The sequence below is a fragment of the Pristis pectinata genome, chromosome 20, assembly GCF_009764475.1.
Source record: "Pristis pectinata isolate sPriPec2 chromosome 20, sPriPec2.1.pri, whole genome shotgun sequence".
Taxonomy (NCBI): domain Eukaryota; kingdom Metazoa; phylum Chordata; class Chondrichthyes; order Rhinopristiformes; family Pristidae; genus Pristis; species Pristis pectinata.
Window position 1 is genome coordinate 1,563,220 of NC_067424.1, and position 26,701 is coordinate 1,589,920.

Here is a 26,701-nt window from a genome sequence, read left to right on the forward strand (position 1 = left end):
GTTATAAATTCAAATCCCACCAGTTGGAGAAGTTATGTAAAATAAATTCTGAACGTTAAGAAAAATCTACTGATGATGACACTCCCACTACCGCTGGTCTGGCCTAAATGTAACAGTGTTGATTCAGTTCCAGGGTATTTAGAGAACAGTTTAACTATCGACCTTACCACCAGTGCTCATATCTTGTGAATGAATAAAGGAAATAAAAGGAAAAAATCTGTGCAATTAAAGTCTATAATAAAACTTGTAAAAAGATAAAGATTTTAACTTTCAAAGGTGGCAAAACAAGAGCAGTAATGGATTAGCTGCCTGTAATCCACCTCCCTCCACCCTGCCCCATTTCAGATGAGATAAGGTATTTATTTATTAGTCACATGTACATGGAAACACACAGTGAAATGCGTCTTTTTGCGTTACTGAGAATGTGCTGGGGGCAGCCTGCAAGGGTCCCCACTCTTCTGGTGCCAAAATAGCATGCCCACAGCCCCTCTCATAATGTTTGGTTAACAGATAATACAAAATCAAACATTAATACTACTTTAATAGGCCACAAATTAGTGTTTTTCCCAGGGCTGTCACTGTCAACTTAATTTAGCTGCACATGAAGGATGTTTGATGCTATAGACAAAGAGCCAGAAATTCCAGCCCAATTTTATACCCAGTCAACCCAAGAAGAAATTAGGCACCAGTGTTTCGAGTAGTAACAGAGAAGCATGGATATTGCTCGAGAGAAACTGCGTCATAAAGAGGTGAATGCAGCTCTCGCTCCACTGACCAAGAAAATTCTGCCTTCACCATACAAGCTGGGCAGAACTGTGGCAACATTTATAACTACAGTAATTCCAAGTCTATGTTGGGTGATCAGAAATGTCAAATGAGCCAACTGTAAATTTATCAAAAGGAAAGTAATAACTGCTGCACAGTACCATCAGCTTGTGGGGACTCCAACGCGTGTTCTCCAGTCTCAGAAATCCTCACGAGGGATGACTTTATTTCTAGGTACAGAAAGGCAAGGATGAAAATGACAAAATGACACAACAAAAATATTCGGATCCTCTAAATATTAATCTTAACCTGCCATTATATTGTAACTGATTACTCACATTTCTTGTTATAATTTATAAACTTGGACATTTGTCTTCACCATTTTAAATGTCAAGAATTTTATTGATTTTAAATCTACAGTTTGTATTGCAGATCTGAGTCGGTGGACTAGTCCAAAATTAAGGACTCAGCGGCCAATCTAAATGAATCTAACTTCGTCACAGACTTCAGCAGCAAGTATGTAGAGCACTGCGTCAATCCAAGGGTTTCCCAGCTGCTGTTGCATGACTCTTGAACGGACCTCTTATACGCCAAAGGTGAACTCTTGATCTCCCAATCTACCTCGTCGTGGCCCTTGCATTTTATTTGTCCGCCTGCACTGCACTTTCTCTGTAACTAACACTATGTTCTGCATTCTGCTTTTTTTTTCCTGTTTACTACCTCGATGTACTTGTGTATGGAATGAGTCGTCTGGATGGCACGCAAGCAAAAGCTTTTCACTCTGTCTCGGTACATGACAATAATGGACCAATAATAATAACCTTATTTATTCGATGATACCAGTTGTCCCCCTTAATTTGTTTTGATCGCAGAATGCTTCCTTGCAGTTGTACGGTCCATTCAAAATGAAGTCCTGGTTGAATAACCACCTTTTTGAATTAAGCATTGGCAAGATCAAATACATTGTCTTCTATACATCACTCCCTTGCAACTGTACAAGACATTGGTGAGACCACACTTGGAGTACAGTGCGCAGTTCTGGTTGCCCAACTACACGAAGGATGTCATTATGCTGGAAAGGCTGCATGAAAGATTCACAAGGATGTTATGGAACTGGAGGGTTTGAGTTATGAGAGGCTGGGACTAATTTTTTTCTGGAGCGTAGGAGGCTGAGGGGTGACCTAATAGATGCATATAAAATCATGAGGGTTGTAGATAAGGTGGATGGCCACAGTCTTTTTCTGAGTGTAGGGGAGCCTGAAACCAGAAGACATAGATTTAAGGTGAGAGGGGGAAGATTCAAAAGGGACCTGAAGGAAAACCTTTTTACACAAGGGTGGTGGGTATGTGGAACAAGCTGCCGGAGTGGAAACTGAAGAGGTAGGTACAATCTTGGGATGAACTGATCCTGCATCTTCTGAATCACTCCCAGAAACTCCTGCCATTGCTGCTTTACCGTCAGCCCTGCTAGGATCTCCTTACAATCAACTTTGGCCAGCTCCTCTCTCATGCCCCTGTAGTTACCTTTACTCAACTGTAATACCAATCTTAGCTTCTCCCTCTCAAACTGCAGGGTGAATTCTATCATATTATGGTCACGGCCTCCTAAGAGTTTCTTTATTTTAAGCTTGCTAATCAAATCTGGTTCATTGCACAACACTAAATCCAGAATTGCCTTTTCCCTAAAGGGCTCGACCACAAGCTGCTCCAAAAAGCCATCTCGTCGGTATTCTACAAATTCCTTCTCTTGGAATCCAGTACCAACCTGATTTTCCCAGTCTACCTGCATATTGAAATCCCCCCATGACCACTGTGACATTGCCCTTTTTACATGCCTTTTCTATCTCCTGTTGTAATTTGTACCCCACATCCTGGCTACTATTCGGAGACCCGTATAACTCCCAACTTGCAGTTTCTTAACTCGACCCACAAGGATTCTACATCTTCTGATCCTATGTCACTTCTTGCTAAGGATTTGATTTCATTTTTTGCCAACAGAGGCACCCCACCCCCTCTGCCCACCTGCCTGTCTTTTCGACAGGATAGGAAAGTACGCTTGGATATTTAGCTCCCAGCTGTGATTTTCTTCCAACCAGGACACTGTGATGCCAATTGTTATATCTGCCAATATCTAACTGCGCTATGAGCTCATTTACTTCGTGTACTGCGTGCATTCAAATATAACACCTTCAGTCCTGTACTCACCGCCCTTCTTCTCAAATTTGTCTCCATGTTGCCTGAAGTTAAATTCTTATCCCTTTCTAAACTTTCTGTCTATTCTGGAGACTTCAGTAACCTCTCCTGTACTCTCCTTCCCTTTTACTTTATCCATACTTTTCCAAGCTGTTGAACCCACCCCCCCTACTATTTAGTTTATAGCCCTATCCACAGCCCTAGTTATGTGATTCGCCAGGACCCTGGTCCCAGTGTGGTTCAGGTGGAGCCCGTCCCATCAGAACACCTCCCTCCTTCCCCAACACTGGTGCCAATGTCCCACGAATTCAAACCCACTTCTCCCACACCCATCTCTGATCTTATTTACCTTGTGCCAATTTGCATGTGGCTCAGGTAGCAACCCAGAGATTACTACCTTCTTGGTTCTAGAGAAACAAAGGACTACAGATGCTGGAATCTAAATGAAAAACAATATGATGCTGGAGGAACTCAGCAGGCCAGGCAGCATCCGTGGAGAAAAGCAGGTTGTCAACGTTTCAGGTCAGGACCCTTCCTCAGAACTGAAGGTCAATATTTTGGGTCAGTCCTGAAGAAGGATCCTTTTCTCCACGGATTTTTCTCCGTGCTTTTCTCCGTGGATGCTGCCTGGCCTGCTGAGTTCCTCCAGCATCAGAGTGTTTTTCACCTTTTTGGTTCTGCTTTTTAATTTATTCCCGAGCTGCTCAAATTCCCTCAGCAGAACCTCTTTCCTTGTTCTGTCTCCGTTGTTGATATCCACATGGACCATGACAACTGGATCTTCCCCTCCCGTTCCAAATTCTTCTGCAGGTCAGATGAGATGCTCCAAATCCGGGCACCAGGCAGGCAACACAGCCTTTGGGTCTCTCGATCCTTACAACACAGAATTGTGTCCATTCCCCTGACTATACTATCCCCAGTCACAACTACATTTTTCTTCTCTGCCCCCTCTTGAATGGCTCCCTGAACCGCAGTGCACAGTTCGGTTGCTCATCCTTCCTACAGCCCCCACTCTCATCCACACAAGGAGCAAGAATCTCAGACCTGCTGGACAAGCTCAAGGGCTGAGGCTCCTCCAGCACTGCCTCTTGGATCCTCCTACCTGCCTCACTCACAGTCACACCCTCTTGTCCCTGACCACAGACCGAATTTGAAGTAGTTAATCTACTGGGTGTGACTGCCTCCTGAATGTCTGAACCCTATGTTGACAGAATAGGTCTACCACAAAAAGGCAAAGCTGGAGCACTGGACACTGCAGCAACATGATGGAACTCTCCCTTCTGATCCAAACATTAAGCACTGATCCCCTTATATATGAAGACTAAAAAATTCCTTTCAAAAGAGAGAAAAGGTCTGATATAATCCATTTCCCCACAGCAATAATAGATCTATTTGCAGAATGTTCTTTGACATTTGCATTTTGACTGTGAGGAAGAATTCTTTAACAATTCTCCAGCACTGGATCCGTACTGGGACCTCTGCAGGTATGTGTGTGTGTGTGTGTATGTATATATATATATATATATATATATATATAAAATATATATATAGTGACTTGGATGAAAACATAGATGGGTAGGTTAGTAGGTTCACAGACAATAAAGATTAGTGGCGTTGTGGATAGTGTTGAAGATTGCTAAAGGATACAGCTATGGTGGAGAAACAACAGGTGGAGTTTAATCCGGCCAAGTGTGAGGTGTTGCCCTTTGGGAGATCAAATGCAAAGGGACAGGACGCAGTTAATGGCAGGACCCTTAATGTACAGAGGGATGTTAAGGTCCAAGTCCATTGTTCTCTGAAAGTGGCTGCAGAAGTTGATAGGGTGGTAAAGAAGGCATATGGCATGCTTGCCTTTATTAGTTGAGGCACTGAGTTCAAGAGTCAGGAGGTTTTGTTGCAGCTTTATAAAACTCTAGTTAGGCCACATCTAGAGTACTGTATTCAGTTCTGGTTACCCCATTATAGGAAGGATGTGGAGGCTTTGGAGAGGGTGCAGAAGAGGTTCAGAAGGATGCTGCCTAGATTAGAGGGCATGTGCTATAAGGAGAGGTTGGACAAACTTAGGTTGTTTTCTCTGGAGCGGTGGAGGCTGAGAGAAGACCTGATGGAATGTATAAGATTATGAGTAGCATAGACAGAGTTGACTAGAGGGCATGCACTTAAGGTAAGAGGGGAAAGGTTCAAAGGAGAGGTGCGGGGAAAGTGGCGGGTGCCTAGAATGCGCTGCCAGTGTTGGTGGTGGAGGCAGATGTGATGGAGGTGTTTAAGCGGCTGTTAGATAGGCACATGAATGTGCAGAGAATGGAGGGATACGGACATTATGTAGACAGGAGGAACTAGTTTAGTTAGGTGTTTAATTAGTTTGGCACAACATTGTGGGCTGAAGGGCCTGTTCCTGTGTTGTACTTTTCTATGTTTTAGGTTCTATTTAAAGATGACAAGAATTAATGAAATCTTTTATTTAAACTCTTTACAGGAATTACCTTTTCAAAGTCTTTATAGGAGTGTAAAGGAGTAAGCAAGCAGAGATCAATGCTAACTGTGGAAAATCTACCCTCAGACTTGAGGGAAGGTTAAAACCATCACAATGACACAATTGAGACAATACACCTAAACTGTCAAATTGAACAAGGTTTTGCTGCCACTCCAAAAATTCAGCTCTTCAACTTCCACCGAAAACAATAAATATTACGTGGTCCGTGATGCTAACGATCTAAATGTGCCCTTTGATTGCTGCAGCCATGGACCACTGCAATACAAGTCACAGTTCCACGGAATATGGAATCCTAACATACCTTCACATACCGGGACTTGACCATCCCAACCTTTGGCTGTGCAAAACCGGTAGTTCTTTCCCACCATCAGGAATCTAGGTAAAAGAAAAACAAGATATTAAGGCAAAAAAATGACCAACTATTAGACCATGAGCCAGCAGTTAAATGAATCCACTGTTCTGTATACACGCTGGAAAGACATCTATTGAATTTGATGGATCAATGCATGAAACCATTACAATCAGCCAAAAAAGGGAAAATAACATATTGGAAAATCAAAACCATGGATAGTTCCAAGGGAGAGCCCTGATGGACGAACTGGTTTTGCTCAGCTGGTCCCTGCAGCAGTATTGCAGTTCCTATTCCAATTCTGCAGCAGTTCCTATTCCAATTCTGCCTACAACAATGGGCTGCATTTTGTTGCCGAGAAAACAGATTTTACAGCACACACAACCATATTCAGCCAGAAATGCCAAGCAGATGATCCATCTTGGCTTCCTTCGGAAATCCACACACCACAGAGGACAGGATGTGGGCATTTTGATTCACTTCACGTGATATCAAGAAACAGCTGAGAGCACTGGAGGCAAAGGCTATGATCCCAGCCAACTTCCTGACTGCAGTACTGAAGACCTGTACTGCAGTTCTAGTGCACCTCTAGCTACGTTGTTAGAGTCGCAATACCAGCATCTACCTGACAAGGTGAAAAATTGCTCTGATATATAATGTTCACTAAAAGTAGGACAAATCCAGTCTAGCTAATTACTGCCCAGTCAGTCTACATCAGTCACTGGTATCAAATTCACTTAGCAATAACCTGCGCACCGATGGCCAGTTTCCATTTTGCCAGGTCCACTTGGCTCAGACCTCCCCACAACCTCGGTGCAGACGTGGACCAAAGAGCTGACCTCCACAGGTGAGATGGGAGTGACAGCCCTTGACATCAAGGCAGCAGTTGACCAAGTATGACATCAAGGAGCCCTGGTAAAACTGAAGATGATGATTTCAGGAGGAAAACACTGCAGGCGTGGAGTCATTCCTTGCTCAGAGAAAGATCGTTCGTGGTTACTGAGGGTCAATGATCCCAGTCCCAGGACATCACTGCGGGAGTTCCCAACGGCAGCGTCCTGGGCCCAACCACCTTCAGCTGCCTCATCCATCCCCTCTGCCCATCATAAAGTCAGGTGGGGACACTCCTAATGTTCATTTCCATTCACAGCTCCTCAGCAAATGAAACAGGCCATGCCGTGTGCAGCAAGACCTGGATAATATTCAGACATGAGCTAATAGGTGGCAAGTAACATTCATGGCACAAAAACGCTAATCAATGTCTGTCTCCAACAAGAGACAGTCTAAGCACATACCCATGGCATTTGATATTATTACCATCACCAACATTCTGGGAAGTGGAGTCACCATTGATCTGAAACTCAATTGGACCAACCACAGAGATACCATGGCCACAGGAGCAGGTCAGAGGCTTGGTATTCTGCGGTGAGTGACATCTCAAAACCTGTCCATAATCCACACGTCAGGAGCGTGATGAAATACTCTCCATCTGCCTGGATGAGTGCAGATCCAGCAAGTCTCAAGAAGCTTGGCACCAACCAGGTCAAAACAAACCCTTGAGTAGCACCTCATCCACCATCCCATACATTAAATCCCTCCACCACTGCTGCACGATGGCTGCAGCACGTACAGTCTACAAAGTGCACTGCAGTTATCACAGAGGCTCTCCCAAACGTACAACTCAAAGGTCAAAAGGTAGATGAACAACAGGTGCACGTTCCCTCCAGTCCCCCAAGATTCTGATTTGAAAGATATCGCCAGTTGTTCATCGTTGTTGGGTCTAAATCTTGGAAATCCCTAATCATCTACACCATTCATTCGAAGTTCAAGAAAGGGGCTCACCACCACTTTCACAGGTGGACTTAATGATGGACAATAAACACTGGCCTCGTCAGCGATGCTCGGCTCACCAAAAAGGAATAACTTTTTAAAAAGTTATCGACATGTAAATCAGTCAACAACTTGTGGCAAACAGGAGACAATGTGAAGCACATTGTGTCACTCTGCTATTCGTCAAATAAAACAGCATCTCACTGAAATTCCCCAACCATTCAAAATACAGTGCTTCATTTGTACATCAATTGTCAAATAACCCCACCAGTGAAAGTTAGAACTGTTACTTAACTGTGCAAGTAACTAATGATTGGGTTATATCCCTGCAGTGCACATCAAACCCGCTTCGTCTCAGTAAAGGGACCGGGGAAGCTCATACCTACAAGTTGGGGCATCTTTGTTAACAAAAATAACCTGTTTAATCTTTTTAAATTCTTTCCTTACCTTTTCTTTATTTTGCTTTTATCTTTCTCTTTTTACTGATCTCCCTTTTGCTCCCTTTTTTCTCTTCCTGACCCTGCCATAACCCTAATTACTCCTACTTTCTTCTTGACAATCCTCTGCTTTTCCCCCCAGTCTCAATGGTTAAGCCTAGCAGTCTCATCGTTCACGGCTCCCAGATACCCTTTGGACCTTGGCACACTGTTTACACATCACACTTCCAGAAAGTTGCAGTGCAAAACTGTGAGCTAGGAGACTGAAAAAATCTAAAGGGGTAAAGCAGTAAGTATCCACGCTCCCAACAAATATAATTTCACAGCACTTGGAGTTGTCAAAATCAGCTTGGTTATTGGTCATTGAATGCTCAAAAAATGCTGGAAATACTCAGCAGTATCTGTGGAAAAAGGAAATAGAGCTAACATTTCAGAGTTAGAGCTAAAGTGTAAAGTGATACACTTTGGAAGATTGAACGAAGGCAGGATTCTTAGCAGTGTGGAGGAACAGAAGGATCTCGGGATCCAAGTCCATAGATCCCTCAAAGTTGCCGCGCAAGTTAATAGGGTGGTTAAGAAGGCATATGGTGTGCTGGCCTTCATTACTCAGGGGATTCAGTTCAAGAGCCATGAGGTAATGTTGCAGCTCTATAAAACTCTGGTTAGACCACAGTAACCAGACGGCACGGTAGTGTAGAGGTTAGCGTAATGCTATTACGCTCCAGCGACCCGGGTTCAATTCCAGCCGCTGTCTGTAAGGAGTTTGTACATTCTCGCTGTGACTGCATGGGTTTCCTCCTGGTGCTCCGGTTTCCTCCCACATTCCAAAGACATACAGGTTAGGAAGTTGTGGGCATGCTATATTGGTGCCGGAAGCGTGGCAACACTTGCAGGCTGCCCCCCAGCACATTCTCAGTAACGCAAAAAGATGTATTTCACTGTGTGTTTCGATGTACATGTGACTAATAAATAAATATCTTACTTAGAATATTGTGTTCAGTTCTGGTTGCCTCATTATAGGAAGGATGTCAAAGCTTTGGAGCAGGTGCAGAGGAGATTTACCAGGATGCTGCATGGATTAGAGAACATGTCTTATAAGGAAGGGTTGAGCAAGCTAGGGCAGGAGGATGAGAGGCGACTTGACAGAGTGGACAGTCAGCACCTTTTCCCCAGGGCAGCAATGGCCAATACCAGAGGTCACCAGTTTAAGGTGAGTGGAGGAAAGTTTAGGGGAGATGTCGGAGGCAGGTTCTTTTTTTTTTACACAGAGAGTGGTGGGTGCCTGGAACACACTGCCAGGGGTGGTGGTAGAGGCTGATACAATAGGGACATTTAAGAGACTCTTAGATAGGCACATGGATGTAACGAAAACGGAGGGTTCTGGGCTGTGCAGGAGGGAAGGGTTAGATTGATCGTGGAGAAGGTTTATATAGGTCAGCACAACGTCGTGGGCCTAAGGGCCTGTACTGTGCTGTACTGTTCTATGTTTCAGGTTTGAGACCCTTCATCAGAACTGGGAGGGCGAGTTAAAGGAGGTAATTTTAAGTTGCAGAGACAGTGGCAGGAGGAATGGTGGGACTAAGGTTTTTTGTCCATAAGGGGACAGGTCAGAATGAGTGATGGGAGTGGAAAAAATCAAATCAGTCAACGCTCCATCAGCAGTTACAATAGATCTAGAGAGGATAAGAGGCCAGAGTGGATTGGGGTCCATGTGGATTGGCACTTTTGGAGATAAGAGGAAAGGTCTGAAGTCTGGGATATAAGCTCCTGGCACAGGAAATCGGCATGGTAGAAGAGTTCAATATCACATCAGGTTCGGAATTCATTAAGGGGAAGCGTAGTTGAGGCCTCTGTTGAGAGATCGTTCAGGATCAGAGAGGGGAAGAGAAAACATAGTGGGGGGTTAGAGGGAAGAGCAGTGAAAGGTCAGGAGGGGTGTTGGAAACCAAGCTTACAATCTTCACTCATTCCTTTTACCATCTTCTCTGCAATTTAAGATTACCCCTTTTTAATCTTTTGGACCTGAAACATAGCTGTTTCTCTCTCCACAGATGCTGTACGACCTGCTGTTTATTACATTTTCTATTTTTATTACAAATTTCTAGCATCCACAGCTTTTTCAATTTTCATTATCCAACTACTCACCCCGTTTTACAATGAAAAGTCGCTCTACTTCCAAAAGTAGTATCTGGTGCCTGAGAATATCCATTCGCTATCACTCCTGGACTACCACAGTTCTTCGCTACACAGGAGAAAAAGGGAAAAAGTAAAGGTGTTGCAAACACCAGCATCTCCAACTGACAAACGTATTGTGACGAGTTTTCCAGTTTTGATCTGCCACCTATTCACAGTCCAGATTTAGAGAATGAAATGTTGAGCTCACCTCAATTATGCAATACCACACTGCAGTCAGTGCCAGAATTCTACCTCCCCATTCACACTCAAAACCAACAATCCTGAGCAGCCCCATACACAGTGGTAAAAGAACCACCAAAGGTAGGTCTTCCAGGGTAAGTTCTGTTATTTTCCTAGTGACAGGAAAAGGCAGAGGTACAGCAATCTTCCCATCAGGTTTTATGTGTTACTAAATAATCTGGAGCTTCTGAGGTAATGGGGCAGATCTACCACTCAGATCCACTTGAATCTGTTGGCAGATACTGTCACTGGGCTATTCCTTAATCCCAAATCGAAGCTGAATCACTGAAGTGCTGGCTCTGGGACAGCTCGTGCAGCTCTCTGCTGCAGCACCAACTCACACACTGGGAAATTCACCCCCAGACCTGGCTCAAGTACAGTAGCCCCATTCAAATGAACAGCACAAAGCTAAGTAGAGTTAATTTGATTTAATTAATTAATTTAAGTGCCTGTGTGTGCACATTTTAGCTGTATATTTTTTTAAAAACATGCTTAAAATACTTTTTTAAAAAAATCCTGAGCAAGGCCCTACCTAAATTGTAATATTGCAGAAATTACGGATTTGCGGTATCAGACCCCAAATGCAACGGGCTTGCTCAGCCTGCTCCTTACTGCTGAAGTCTCAGCCTGCTCCTACTGCTGAGGTCTCAGCCAGCTCCCTACTGCTGAGGTCTCAGCCAGCTCCCTACTGCTGAGGTCTCAGCCAGCTCCCTACTGCTGAGGTCTCAGCCTGCTCCCTACTGCTGAGGTCTCAGCCTGCTCCCTACTGCTGAGGTCTCAGACTCCCTGCTGCTGAGGTCTCAGCCTACTCCCTACTGCTGAGGTCTCAAACTTCCTTGCAGCCACTCCCAGGGAATGTTATTTGTCTCCTCCAGTCCCAACCACTTCTGCCCACAGACCAAACCAGCCACAACCCTGGGCTGAAGCAATGGACTTTAGTGACCAAGCAATATGTATTGGAAAAAAGTACAGTTACCAAGTTCGTACACTTCACATCATGATTAAACTATTATTTCAATTTTTTAAAGTACGCAAAGTGTTTATACGGCTTCCCATGCAGGACGTTCCTATGTCTTACTCAGCTCGGGCCCAAGAATTACAAAGATAAGAATGCAATCTTTATTCACCAGTGAAGAAAATACGGGTTACGTATATGTTATAACAATTTCTGAGTCAAACACATGATTTACTTGCATAATTTTAAAATTTTCAAGTATAGAAATGTTTACAGTGCAAGTCCCTGCCCCACCAGAAATAAATAACCATTGATGTTTGCACAATTAATAAAGGTAAATAGTAATTTTTCACAATACTCTCCATCTTTTCACAAAGCAATGCAATTTTTCCCAAGTTCATTAGTGCAAGTTGGGCCTTAGATCTGACTGAAAAAACATTCAGAAACATTGTATAACAATGACAGCTTCAATGAACATTGAGTCAAGGAGGGGGCAAAGCATAACTAGATGTGAGTTGTATCACAGCTCTTACTTGGTTAGAGCTCTCGCTCTGCACCACAGTTCCCTGGGCCTCACTGAGGATTCCAAGTAAACACTGTCCAGACACAGGCCAACAGTGATCCTAGGGCAGTGAAAAATCTCCCTCAAATGTACATGAGTAGCATTTAGCAACAGGTTAATAAATGGTGAACACATTTGCAGCACAAAATTCTTGACAATGACCATCTTCAACAACAAACAGTTCACTTCCTGAGAGTCAACAGTACTGTTATCACCAAATCCCAATCCATCAACACCACTGAGCAGAAACTTAACAGTACCAGCTACTTAAACACTGCAGCTGCAAGATCAGATCAGAGATCGGGTAAACTGTGGTTCCGTCTCACTCTCCAAAGCCTTTCCAACATCAACAAGGTACAAGTCAGAAGTGCGATGAGATACTCTCCACTTGCCTCGATGATTGCAACTTGGTAAGTTGATTTATTATTGTCACATGCCGAGGTACAGTGGAAAAACTTTGTTTTGCATGCCATCCATACAGATCATTTCATCACATCAGTACTTTGAGGTAGTACAAGGGAAAACAATAACAGAATGCAGAATAAAGTGCTACAGTTACAGAGAAAGTGCAGTGCAGGCAGACAATAAGGTGCAGACCATAATGAGGTAGATTGTGAGATCAAGAGTCCATCTTATCATGCTAGAGACAGCAGGATGGAAGCTGTCCTTGAGCCTGGTGGTACGTGCTTTCAGGCTTTTGAACCTTCTGCCCGATGGGAGGGGGACGAAGAGAGAATGTCTGGAGTGGGTGGGGTCTTCAATTATGCTGGCTGTTTTACAGAGGCAGTGAGAAGTGTAGACAGAGTCCATGGAGGGGAGGCTGGTTTCTGTGATGTGCTGTGCTGTGTCCACAACTCTCTGCAGTTTCTTGCAGTCTCAGGCAGCGCAACTGCCATACTAAGCTGTGATGCATCCAGATAGGATGCTTTCTATGGTTCATCAAAAAAAATTGGTGAGTGTCAATGGGACCATGCCAAATTTCTTTAGCCTCCTGAAGAAGTAGAGGCACTGGTGTCTACGTGGTTGGACCAGTACAGGCTGTTGGTGATGTTCAACAGGAAGATGAAGCTCTCAACCTCAGTGCCGTTGATGTAAACTGGAACATGTGCACCGCTCTCCTTCCTGAAGTCAATGACCAGCTCTTCTGTTTTGCTGACATTGACGGAAAGGTTGTTGTCATGACACCATGTCACTAGGCTCTCTATCTCCTTCCTATACTCTGACTCGTTACCTGAGATACGGCCCACTACGGTGGTGTCATCTGCAAACTTGTAGATGGAGTCAGAGCAGAATCTGGCCACACAGTCATGATTATATAGGGAGTAGAGTAGGGGGCTGAGGATGCAGCCTTGTGGGGCACCAGTGTTGAGAATAACCGTGCCGGAGGTGTTGCTGCCTATCCTCACTGATTGTGGTCTGTTGATCAGGAAGTCAAGGATCCAGTTGCAAAGGGAGGTATTGAGTCCCACGTCTAGGGGTTTGGAGATGAGCTTGTTTGGAATTATAGTACTGAAGGCAGAGCTGTAGTCAATAAACAAGTGTAATGTAGGTGTCTTTAATGTCCAGAGGCTCTGGAGATGAGTGTAGGGCCAGGGAGATGGCATCTTGGTACCACTGAGAACAAAGAACCCAGTTAATCCAAACACCGAACATCCCTCAGCCACTAGCTCAATGTAACTGCACATCACCTATCTAAAAATGAACTGCAGCAATGCATTAAGGCTTTCTCAATAATGTCTCCAAAACTTGCAATCTCTTTCAATGTAGAAGGAAGAGCACCTCTCCCTGCAGGTTCCCCTCCTCGTCACACATCATGCTAACTTATTGTTCCTTCATTGTTGCTGTGTTAAAGTTTAAAATTTCGCTCTCCATCTGCATCGTTAGAGCACATCTGCCACAAAGACTGCAGCGAGCCGCTGGTCTAGTAAGCCAGCCAGTACGTTATTGTACCCAGCTGAGCCTGGCTATGATTGAGAAGAATGATTGTGCAGGGGAGTGAAGAACTTTTACTTAAACACCGAAGTGACTGAAAACTAACAAAAAAACTATAACCTGTTTGATCTTTGCAACTAGCCTTTGGATACTAAACGTGCTAACACATTGCTATTGAATGAACACAAAGCCACGGTCGCTCAGTTTCTGGTCCTACTTATGACAATAAGTCTATCGCTTAATGATTTGGTGCAATGTGCTGTGCAAAATAATTCTGGGCTGTATAAAGTTTTGGTTCATCTGTGACATAAGGAGCAGCACAGTGGCAAAGCCAGTACAGCTGTTGTCTCACAGCTCCAGCGATCCAGGTTCAATCCTGACCTCGTGCACTGTCTGTGTGGAGTTTGCACGTTCTCCCTGTGACCATGTGGGTTTCCTCTGTGTGTTCTGGTTTCTTCCCACACTCCAAAGCCATGTAGGGTTTGTTGGTTAATTGGCCACAGTAAATTTCCCTTAGTGTGCAGCTGAGTGGCACAGTCTGTTGGTGAGAATGTGGAAAAATCAAGATAGGATCGGTGTAGGAACAGAGTGCATGTGGTCAGCATCGACTGTGGGCCTGTTTCTGTTCTTTACACAGAGGGCAGTGAGTACCTGGAATGAGCTGCCAGAGGAAGTGGTCAAGACTGGTACAATTGCAACATTTAAGAGGCATTGGGATAGGTACATGGAGAGGAGGAGCTTGGAGGTGCCAAATGCGGGCAATTGGGACTAGAAGGGAGGATGCTGTGGTCAGCATGGACCAGTTGGGCCGAAGGGCCTGTTTCCGTGCTGTGTTACTCTATGACTCTATGGCTTGTCTAGGTGGGCAAGATATTTGGGTGGGGTTGGGGTCATCCATTCCTGGCTTAAAGCTAGAGCAGTGGTCACTGCAAACCTAACAATAGATCAAAGTTCACATTTTATAACAGTAAGTAAACTGAACATCATGAAATTTCACTTTTCCTGAGCAAAACATGTTAATTAAACCTAAAAGGCAAAATTCCACCAGAAATTTATAACGTTACGAATGAGGGAAAGTTCAACCCATTCCTTTTCCTCCAACAAAGTCATGAGAAGGTTACTCACGTTTGCATGTAGGTGGTTCAGGCACAAATGTATTGTTCTCTCTGCATTCAATGGTACTTTTGCCGACCATCTGGGAACCGTGGACACAGCTGTAGCTGATGGTTTCCCCAAAACTGTACGTAGGACCAAATCCTGCCTCGATTTGGCTAAATGCAGGCAGGTCAGGACGATGACACTGGACAGCTACCAAAAAAGATTGTTGGCTGTTCACAGGGTACAGGCAGAAAGTTTATCACCCAAGTATTAGTCCCACTCCATAAAATGACATTATGGAAACTGAAATAAATCGTACATTAGTCCATAATATACAGTCAGTGGGATTTATTGGCATTTTCTGATCTTTTGTTCTTCCTTCCAAAATGAACAACTTTGCACTTTCACACATTACAATTCATCTGCAAACATTTCCCACTCACTTAACCTCTCTGTACACTGTGTGCATCCTCCTTGTAAACCGCTTTCCTACTTATTTTTGTGCCATCTGCACATTTTGCTACTGTACATTTGCTTCCTTCAAGTCATTCGTACATATTGCAAACTGTTGTGGTCCTGGCACTGATCCCTGTGGTGCCTCACTGGTCACAGGATGGCAGCAAGGAAATGATCCTCTAATCCTTACTCGCTGCTTCCTGTTGTTCGCCAATCCTCTACCCATGCCAATTTCTGTATGTCTGTATTCTGTACAATTTCTATTCTTTTTGAAAGATCGTTATCTCTAGAGTCAAGGAGGTAAATTTCCTCGAGTCCCATCCCCAGAGGAGATGTGCCGGACAAGTTTTTACACAGAGAGCTGTGGGTGTCTGGAACGTGCTGCCAGGGGTGGGGGTGGAGGCAGATACGATAGAGGCGTTTAAGAGGCTCTTAGACAGGTATATAGATGTGCAGGGAATGGAGGGATATGGACCACGTGCAGGCAGAAGGGATTAGGCATCATTAGCTTAATTAGTTCGGCACAATATCATAGGCCGAATGGCCTGTAGCTGTGCTGTACTGTTCTATGGTCTACGTTCTAGAGTTACTCTTGTGCATTGTGCACTGGGGTAAGCGGCTAGACATACAGAATCGCTGTTTGCAAGCAGTTGCTGCAAACCAATTTATAGAAAACAAACGCCCAAAATAAACAGCATACCTTTGCACGTCGGAGGTGTGCTGTTCCACTGTCCAGTCTCTGTACAAACAAGTTTGACTGCACCATGTAATGAATAGCCTGCACTGCAAGAGTATGCTGCAACCATTCCATATTGCCAGTGCTCTCCACTGGGTGGTGATGGAGCCACCCCGTTACTAACTGGTGGAAGACCAGCACATGTGACAGCTATGGGTAAATGAAATAGAGTTAATGCTGCAAACAGAATGCCAGATGAAAACATTACCTTTAGGGAATAAAACCATCCAGTTCAGAGGACAGAGCAGATGATGAACTGCAGAATGCAACAGTGGCATCCCTCCTCTAACCTCACTCATGGGGAACATTTTAAAAAGGGAATATAATGCCTTTTCAGTTGGAATTGTCATATTCACTTTTTTTTACAATTCTTTATTTATAATATTTACAATGCAACGAACTCTTGACTCAATTTTTATTCTGCACACCTGTTCATCTCCTCCAGAACAAGGGAACTGCCTCCAGCCACGTGAGCATCGGAAGCTACATTATGGATACTGATTCATCTCGTCTGAACGCACAGTGACACACAGTGGTCAGTTTTGTTTGACATGCAGGTCATTGCTTTTCTAAGACGTGGCCACTGCTAATCAAGAGATCCTTCATTTCCTACCCAAATTTCCCTTCAGTCAAAAATTTGCTGGGCTACTTCTAATGCTGCTTAAGAATAAACAACACTATTGGTCTGGGAAAGTATAAGTGCCAAACTAGAATGAGAGGGCTGTCCTATCATGAGCAGATAAGGAAATCAGATCTATTAGAAGACCGAGGGGTGATCTTGTTAAAACATGATCTCAATCCATGGGCCATAGTTACACTATTAGGGAACGGCTGTTTAAACCCGATATGTGACCAAACTTCTTCTTGTTGAGAGTGGCAAATCTCTCGAATTTCCTACCCTGGAGGACTGTTGAAGCTATTTAAAGAAGAAGTAGATCAATGTTTGAAAGATTGGGGAATTGGAACAGACAGGTAGATGAGGCCCGAGGAAGATCAGCTGTGATCATATTGAACAGTGGGGCCTGGTGGCCTACTCCTGCTCCTCTTTTCTTATGTTCTTTATGTTCTCAGTCTGTACCAGGTCAGAAATACCTTTGCAAGGAACCCAAGAGGTTTTCTAACTGCCCATTTTCCATGCCACATTTGATTTTCACCTGTATAACGTAAAATGAAACAAGATTTCCTATCCATTCCAAAAAATCAGCACTCTAATGGGTATTGAAGTAAAATAAAGAGACTGTGGTCCATGAAGCCAATATTGCAGGTGTCCACATTCATATAACAATATTCCAAGGACTGCAGCATCCTGCCTTACCTTCACATATTGGGACTTGGCCATCCCATCCATCAGCTGCACACAACAAGTAGTTCCTTCCCACCATCTGATAGCTAGATAAAGAATGACAGTTTATTACAGAGAAACTGGTGTAAAAGTGACAGTCAACTGGGTCAGTGCTTCAAATATCTTGGCCCAGAAGAAACCTAATGATGTTATTAGTTCACAGTACGAACTAATCCAACTGTACAGTGAAGGAAAGTAACACACAGACAGAGCAACAAGGTACAAATTAAAACAGGTTAAATTGTTCATGATGAGATTCCCTCAGATTGTGGGTTGCTGTTCTACTGTGCTGGGGTCAAAAGGGGCACTGCTGCAGTCTGAGCCATTCCTCCAATTCACACATTAAAGCAGCATTCTGATGAAACAGGAGTTATGTGTTTCAACTACTGACTAAATGCTAACATTCTGTAATATTCTCAAGAAACTCATATGGAAGGAGTTGACAGCTGGAACCCCAACACACAGAGTGAAACCATCCATAATCAACAACAACCATACAGGTAAAGATGGGAAGAGAAGTCATTAAACTCCCCACTGTTGGCACTAAAATCATCGTCCTAAGTAACGAGAAGGTAACACTATGAATACATAGAACAGAACAGTACAGCACACAGGACTTTCGGCCCACAATATTGTGCCGACATACTATTCCCTCCTACCTTCACAATGCCCATATCCCTCTATTTTCCTCTCATTCATGTGCCCATCCAAGCCCTTCTTGAAAGCCCCCAATGAATTTGCCTCCACCACCCTATCAGGCAACACATTCCAGGCATCCACTACTCTCTCAGTAAAAAATTTACCCCTCATGTCTGTTCTGAACCTACCCCCTCTCACCTTAAATGCCTGCCCTCTGGTATTGGATCGCTCAATAATGGGAAAAAGATATTGCTTGTCCACCCTATCGATGCCCATCATAATTTTATACACTTCCAACACATCACCCCTCAGCCTCCACCGCTCCAGAGAAAAGAGCCCAAGTTTGTCCAGCCTCTCCTGATAGCACATGCCCTCTAATCCAGGCAGCATCCTAATAAACCTCCTCCGCACCCTCTCTAAAGCCTCGACATCCTTCCTATAGTGAGGTGACCAGAATTGCATGCAATACTCTAAATGCAGCCTGACCAGAGTTCTATGGAGATGCAATAGATATATGAATATATCTTAACCTTATGTGTTAAGGTAACACCATGAGTAGCACTATGAACACTATGAATAATAATGGACTCTGATTAGTCCATCTACTAATAGATCCACCAGGATTCTGCACAGTATGTCACAGTGCCAGCGATCCAGGTTCACCCCTGACGTCTGTGTGGAGTGTGCATGTTCTCCATGAGACAGCCTGGGTTTCCTCCCATGCCCACAGATGTGTATGTTGATAGATTAAATGGCCAGTGTAAATTGCCCTGCCGTGGGTATCAGGGGGAGTTGCTGAGAATATGGGGAGAATAAAAAATGGAATTAACGCAGGATTAGTGTAAATGGGAGGTTGATGGTCGGCATGGACTCAGTGGGCTGAAGAGCCTGTGTCTGTGAAGTGTCTCTCCCCCACTACATTTGAAATCAATACAGAGAAATTTAAGTCACATTCCTTGTTAAGAGTGCAGTGGAACAGAATACCATGACAGGTTGTAAAAAGGGAGGAGGTTTGCTGGTAGGGTGAGAAGTCAGGATAATTTGCTGAACAATAGAAGTACAACAAACCAGGATGTTGGGATACAGGATGTTAGGATAGAGGAAGAGGTATTTAGAAACAAGTCCAAGATAGTGTGCCGTGAGGATGGTGAGAGGGACAGGCAGGTGTAAAGTCAGGATAATTTGCTGAACAATAGAAGTACAACAAAATCAGTAGCAGATACTGGCCTAAATGTACTATATTTAAATGCACGTAACATTAGGAATAAAGTGGATGACCTAGTGGCACAGCTACAGGTTAATAAATATGACATTGTGGCAATCACCTAGTCATGGCTTAATGACGGATGTGATTGGGAACTGAATGTCCAGGGGTACACAGTGTATAGGAAAGATAGGTGGGTAGGCAGAGGGGGTGGTGTGGCCCTGATGGTTAGTAATGACATAAAATCAATAGAAAGGAAGGACATGGAGTCAGAAGAAGTGGAATCCTTATGGGTGGAGCTAAGAAATAGCAAGGGTAAAAGGACAATAATAGCAGTTATATATAGGCCCCCTAACAGCAGCCAGGATGTGGACTATAAGTTACAGTTAGAAATAGAAAAAGCGTGTCAGAGAGACAACGTTAAGATAATTATGGGGGATTTTAACATGAAGGTGGATTGGGAAATCCAGCAAGGCAGTGGATCTCAGGAGAGTAGTGAGTTTGTGGAATGTCTACGGGACGGCTTTTTGGAGCAACTTGTTGATGAGCCCACCAGAGGATCAGCTGTTTCGGATTGGGTGCTGTGTAATGAACCAGAGGTGATTAGGGAACTAAAGGTAAAGGAACCATTAGGAACTAGCAATCACAATATGATTGAGTTTAGTATCAAATTTGAGAAGGAGAAGCTGATAACTGGTGTATCGATATTTCAGTGGAACAAAGGAAATTACAGTGGTATGAGAGAGGAGCTGGCCCAAATTGATTGGAAGAGTAAGCTAGCTGGAAGGATGGCAGAGCAGAAATAGCTGGAATTTCTACAAGAAATAAGGAAAATGCAGGATAGATATATTCCAAGAAAAAAGGTGGTTTTGAATGGAAAAAAGGCACAAATGTGGATAACAAGAGAGGTGAAGGCTAAAATAAGAGCAAAAGGGAGGGCATACAAGGAAGCAAGAATTAGTGAGAAAACAGAAGACTGGGAAACTTTTAAAAACCTGCAGAAAGAAACTAAGAAGGTCATTAGGAAAGAAAAGATGAATTATGAAAGGAAGTTGGCAGGTAACATTCAAAAGGATACTAAGAGTTTTTTTAAATATATGAAGAGTAAAAGAGAGACACGGGTTGATATAGGACCAATCAAAAATGGCGCGGGAGAGATTATAATGGATGACAGAGAGGTGGCAGAGAACTAAATGAGTATTTTGCATCGGCCTTCACTGTGGAGGACATCAGCAGTGTGTTCTGGTTGGCTACCGGTTACTGGTGGTGTTCCTCAGGGGTCAGTGTTGGAGCCACTTCTTTTTACTTTGTACATTAACGATTTGGATGATGGAGTAAATGGTTTTGTGGCTAAGTTTGCAGACGACACCAAGATAGGTGGAGGAGTAGGGAGTATTGAAGAAACAGGAAGGTTGCAGAGAGACCTAGATAGTTTAGGAGAATGGGCAAGGAAATGGCAGATGAGATTCAATGTTGAGAAATGTGCCGTTGTACACTTTGGAAAAAAATAAATGGGCAGATTATTATCTAGGAGGGGAGAAAATTCAAAGTACAGAAGTACAAAGGGACTTGGGGGTACTCATGCAGGATACCCTAAAGGTTAACCACCAGGTCAGATCAGCAGTAAGGAAAGCGAATGCTATGTTGGCATTCATTTCGAGAGATATAGTGTATAAAAGTAGGGAAGTGTTGATGAGGCTCTACGGGGCACTGGTGAAGCCTCATTTGGGCCCCATATCATAGGAAGGATGTGCTGATGTTGGAGAGGGTTCAGAGGAGATTTACGAGGATGATTCCCGGAATGAAAGGGCTTACATATGATGAGCGTTTGTCAGCTTTTGGACTGTACTCACTGGAGTACAGAAGAATGAGAGGGGACCTCATAGAGACATTTAGAACGTTGAAAGGACTGGACAGAGTAGATGTGGTTAAGCTGTTTCCCTTGGTGGGTGAGTTCAAGACCAGAGGGCACAATCTTAGAATTAGAGGGGACAGGTTTAAAACAGAGATAAGGAGAAATTTCTTTAGCCAGAGGGTAGTGAATTTATGGAATTCTTTGCCACGTACAGCAGTGGAGGCCCGATCATTGGGGGTGTTTAAGGAAAGATAGATAGTTATCTAATTAGTCAACGTATCAAGGGACATGGGGATGAGGCCGGAAATTGGGACTTAAAAGGAATAGTTTTTTTTCCCCTTTTCTTTTTTTCTTTTTTTCCTTTAGCTCATGGAGCAGACTCGATGGGCCAAATGGCCTACTTCTGCTCTCTTGTCTTGTGATCTTGTGAAATATACAGATAAATGTTTTGGAAAGATAAACTGTGGGGACCAGTGAATTTTTCCTGCCTAAAGTATTGGGCTGCAACTTGCCGCCAACATAGCTGACAGGTGTCGACATGTAAGTCAGCCAACGAGACAACTGGCCGCTCACGCCTCTGCGCTGACCATGCAGTCACACTTACCTTCTCCACCACGTGGTTCCCACAGCCTCGAGCCCTCAGATCCACTGGGCACACAGCAACTAGGTCTGTAGGTGGCACATCCTGCAACCACCCTGATGGCTTATGACAGCCTGTGCTGTTATAAAGCCTCCTTCAGTTGAAATAGATTTCATTCAATATTTTTAAAAAAGGATTAATTAAAAATAATGTAATTTGTTTAAAACACATTAAAACTACTTTTAATTAATTAAAGATATAAACCTACAGTGAAATAAAGAAAATTAACAATAAATTTGGTCAAACTTGTATTCTGAATATAGGATGGCAACACTGTTTAATAAATCCAGTGGCGCATCACTAGATACACCAGTGATGGTTAGCATAAAACTGAGCGGCTGATACCATGTGGTTTCATCCTCTCAGCTCAGGACATTGCTGTGGCACTGTGCAGGTGCAGAGGTCTGCAATGTGTTGACACTTGCACCACTGCCAGCCAGCAGTTCTATCAGCTTGATCAGGTCTGATATGAATTGCCTCAAGCCGCTGGACAACCTGTGTCACTCTCTTATTAATCTAATAATATCAGCAGCTTGCACTGAACTAAAAGTGAAATTGTTGAATATGCACATTGTCAATTAAACCAGCCAGTGGTGCTTAATGGGGTACGTTATTATGCATAAGATTGTATTCCTGTAATGCCAGTTGAAACCTCTCTGTACAAAATGGAAACAATTCAAACTGGGCGTTCTCATTCTTATAAGCGGTAGATTTCTAAGAGATTTCTATCTTACTTGATTTAGTCATATAGAGTTGTACTGCATAGAATCAGGCCCTTCGGCCCACCACATCCATGCTGACCACCATGCCGATCTATACTAATCTCACTTGCCTGCGTTAGTTCCATATCCCTCTGTGCCCTGCTCATTCAGTACCTGTCCAGATGGCTCTTAAAGTCATTACTGTTCCTGCCTCCACCATCTCCTCTGGCAGCTCATTCCAGTTACCAACTACACCTTGTATGAAAAATGTACCCCTCAGGTCCCCTTTAAACCTCCTCCCTCTCACCTTAAACCTGTGCCCTCTTAATGCTATCCACCCCTACATTGGGAAACAGACTCTGGCTATCTACCCTATCTACGTCTCTCATTATTTAAATACCTTTATCATATCACCTCTCAGCCTCCTTCACACCAGGGAAAACAGACCCAGCCTATCCAATCTCTCCTTATACTCAAGCCCCTAAATCCAGCTTTTAAATACATGCTGTAAGTTCTCCTTTTGTCACTTCTATCCATCATTTTCTCCAGTTTCCCTTTATTCCTCTTTCTGAACTTGACATGATTCAGATTAACCCTACTACTTTCTTGTCATTCCTCTGTTCCTTCCCAATCTCAATGGTTAAGGAGAAAGATCTGCAGTCTCATAGATCCCAGAAGCCCTTCAGACCTCAACATCTCCAGCAGCTTGCAGATGAGAGAGGGGGAAGATCTCAAAAGCAGCAATCTGCAAGAAGCAGCAGTCTGACCAATATGATTTCTCAGCACGTAAAGTTGTGAAGGGGATTCACTGAGATCAGTTTGCCCATTGACATCTGGTTCACCAAATACTTACCCTGCATTACAAGTAAAAGTAGCTCTACTTCCAAAAGTAGTATTTGGTGCCTGAAAATATCCATTCGGTATCTCTCCTGGATTACCACAGTTCCTCACTACACAGAAAAAGGGGAGACAGTGAAAGGTGTTACAAACACCAGGATCCCCAATAGGTTCTTAATGGATTGACAGAACTGTATTGTTATGAATTTTGCAGCAGTGACAATTTTGATATCCCACCTACTTTGACAGTGAAATACTGAATTCAGCAGTGCAATAACACACAGTAACAGGGACAGCCTCTCACCTCCCCATTCATGCTTGAAAGCTACTGTCACCACCAGCCTCCAAACACAATTGTGGCTCCTTTAAGTTCTGGTACTTTGTAACAATCGGGAAAGAGTAATTGTACAGAAGCTCAGCAAACTTCCTATTTACACATCACTAAATAATATGCCTCAGTGCCATCCAGAGATCCTGAAATAATGACGTCTATATATTCAAGCAGCAGAACATTCATCAGTAACAAGAAGCATCTGCACTACCTACATGCCAACAACAACCATTTACAACAAAGGGTCTTAACTATCTACTCTTGGTGTTCAATGATATCACCAGGTCTACCCACTTTCAACATCCTGAGATGAACACTGACCAGAAATTCTACTGGACTAGCCACATAAATCCCATGACTACTTGAGCAAGTCAGAGGCTGGGTAACCTGCAAATGATTAACTTACCACCTGACAAGCCAAAACTTTGAACTATCTTCATAGCACGTCGGGAGTGCATGAAATACTCTCCACTTGCCTTGATGTGTGCAGATTCAACAACATTCAAGAAGCTCAATACCATCCAAGACAAAGCAGTCTGCTTACAGACACCCTATTCTCAACAGCATGAAATATTCACTCCTTCACCATTGGTTGCACTTAGCTATAATGGGTAGAAATTGTGCGGTAACACTATACGAAGGATATGATTGCACTAAAGGAGGTGCAGAGGAGATCCACAGGATGTTGCCTGGGATGGACTGTTTCAGTTATGGGGACTGAGTGGATAAGCTGGATTTGACCTTTTTGGAGCAGAGGAGGCTGAGAGGGGACATGATAAATGTGTACAAAATCATGAGAGGCAGAGGGTAGATAAGTTAAAAAACTGCAGATGCTGGAAATCTAAGATAATGACCTGAAATGTTTTTCTTCCCACAGTTGTAGCCTGATGTGCTACATATTTCCAGGATTTGCTGCTTTTATTTTACATCACAAGAAATTTTTCCCCAGGGCAGAGGTGCTTAAGACCAGAGGATGTAGGTTTAAGATGTGGAATAAGAGGTTTAGAGGGGATCTGAGGAAGAATTTTTTCACACAGGTGGTTGCAGTTTGAACACACTGCCTGGGAAAGAGGTGGAGGCAAGTACTCTTACAACATTTAAGAAAAATCTGGATGAGCACTTCAGTTGCCAAAACATAGTAGGCTACAGACCAAGAGTTGGTAAATGGGATTAGTATAGCTAGGTACTTGATGGATGGCATGGACATTTTGGGTCAAAGGCACTTCTTAAACATAACTCCTCAAACTTTTTACCTCTATTACCTAGAAGGACAAAGACCAAACCTGCACAGGAACACCATCACCTACACGTGTAACATAGGCGGCAAGATTAAACCCAGCCATTCGATCTCTATTTCTGGCTTGGGAGCCCAAGGGAGAGTCAATGCAAACCTAACAATCATTCAGAGCTCACACTTTACTTCTTAAAATGAAAAGCAGCAAAACATCAGCACATCAAAGGCAAATGGAAAGTAGACTACAGACAGTTATAACTTCAACAGATTTGAATTAATCCATTACTTTTTATTCTATCCTCATTTCAAGAAATGGTTACTCACATTTGCAGGAGGGGGGTCCTGGTACAAATGTATTGTTTTCTCTACATTCTATTTCACTCTTGCCGATCATTTGAAAACCTTCAGCACAGCTGTAGCTGATGGTCTCCCCATATGTGTAGGTGGGACCAAATCCTGCCTCTATCTGGCCATTTGCTATCTGCTCAGGACGATGACATTGAACAGCTACCAAAAAAAAACAAAGCATCAGTTTCAATCAATTATGCTTAGAATTTAAGAAATAGAATCAGGAGCAGGCCTTTCAACTTATGCCTGGTCCACCATTCACCTTTACCTCAGTGCCACTTTCCTACGCTACCCCATATCCTGATTCCCTTAATATCCAAAGATCTATCAAGTTGTCTTGCATGTACTTAGTGACTAAGCCTCTCTTGTACAGAATTCCAAGATTCACTACCCTCAGGTGAAGAAATTTCTTCTCACTTCAGTCCAATTACTGGCCCCTTATTTTGAGACTGTTCTAGATAGGGGAAACTTTATCCCTGCAGTTACTCTTAAAGGATTTTGTTTGTTCCAGTGAGATCACCTTATGTTCCAGCAAACTTTGAAGTGAAGAGGCAATCTGCTTAATCTCTCCTAATACGACAAAGCTGCCATCACTGGAATCAATCTGGTGACCCTTTGTTGCATTCCCTCTGTTGTAAATACATGCTTCTTTAGTTAAGGAAGGCCAGACCTATACAATATTCCAAGCGCCGTGTATTGGTATTGATTTACAATTGTTACATGTACCGAGATACAGTGAAAATCTTTTGTTTCCGTGCCATCCAGACAGAACTTGCCATACACAGATCATAGAACAGTACAGCATAGGACAGGCCCTTCAGCCCGCAATGTTGTACCAAACCAATTAAACCAATGACTCCTAGTTAATCTAATTCCTCTTCCCTGCAATTAACCATATCCCTCCCTTCTCTGCATATTCATAGGCCTACCTAAGAGACTCTTAAACGCCCCTAAGCTGTCTGCCTCCACCACCACCCTGGGTAGCACATTCCAGGCCCCCATCACTCTCTGTGTAAAAAAACTCCTTTATACCTTCCCCCCTCACCTTAAATACATGCCCTCTAGTACTAGGCATTTCAATCCTGGGAAAAAGATATTGGCTGTCTATCTATGCTTGCATAATTTTATAAACTTCTATCAAATCTCCCCTCAGTGCCTCCTGCTCTAGAGAAAACAACCCCAGCTTGTCCAACCTCTCCTCATAGCACGTCCTCCAAACCAGGCAGCATCGTGGTAAACCTCCTCTGCACCCTCTCCAAAGCCTCCACATACTTCCTGTAATGAGGTGACCAGAATTGAACGCAATACTCTAAACATGGCCTAACCAGAGTTTTATAAAACTGTAACA

At 43.5% G+C, this 26,701-nt stretch overlaps 1 protein-coding gene across 1 annotated transcript in view; it reads right to left on the minus strand.

The window, feature by feature from the left end:
- LOC127581010 (sushi, von Willebrand factor type A, EGF and pentraxin domain-containing protein 1-like) overlaps positions 1-26,701 on the minus strand; it is a 67,713-nt gene that overhangs the window by 16,670 nt on the left and 24,342 nt on the right. Inside the window, exons 9-16 of the mRNA XM_052035068.1 lie at positions 25,330-25,512; positions 23,457-23,553; positions 17,538-17,611; positions 16,187-16,372; positions 15,058-15,240; positions 10,214-10,310; positions 5,754-5,827; positions 927-995 (exon numbers count right to left, since the gene is read on the minus strand). Of these exons, the coding sequence (XP_051891028.1) occupies positions 927-995; positions 5,754-5,827; positions 10,214-10,310; positions 15,058-15,240; positions 16,187-16,372; positions 17,538-17,611; positions 23,457-23,553; positions 25,330-25,512 (963 nt within the window). The remainder of the gene's footprint in view (positions 1-926; positions 996-5,753; positions 5,828-10,213; positions 10,311-15,057; positions 15,241-16,186; positions 16,373-17,537; positions 17,612-23,456; positions 23,554-25,329; positions 25,513-26,701) is intronic.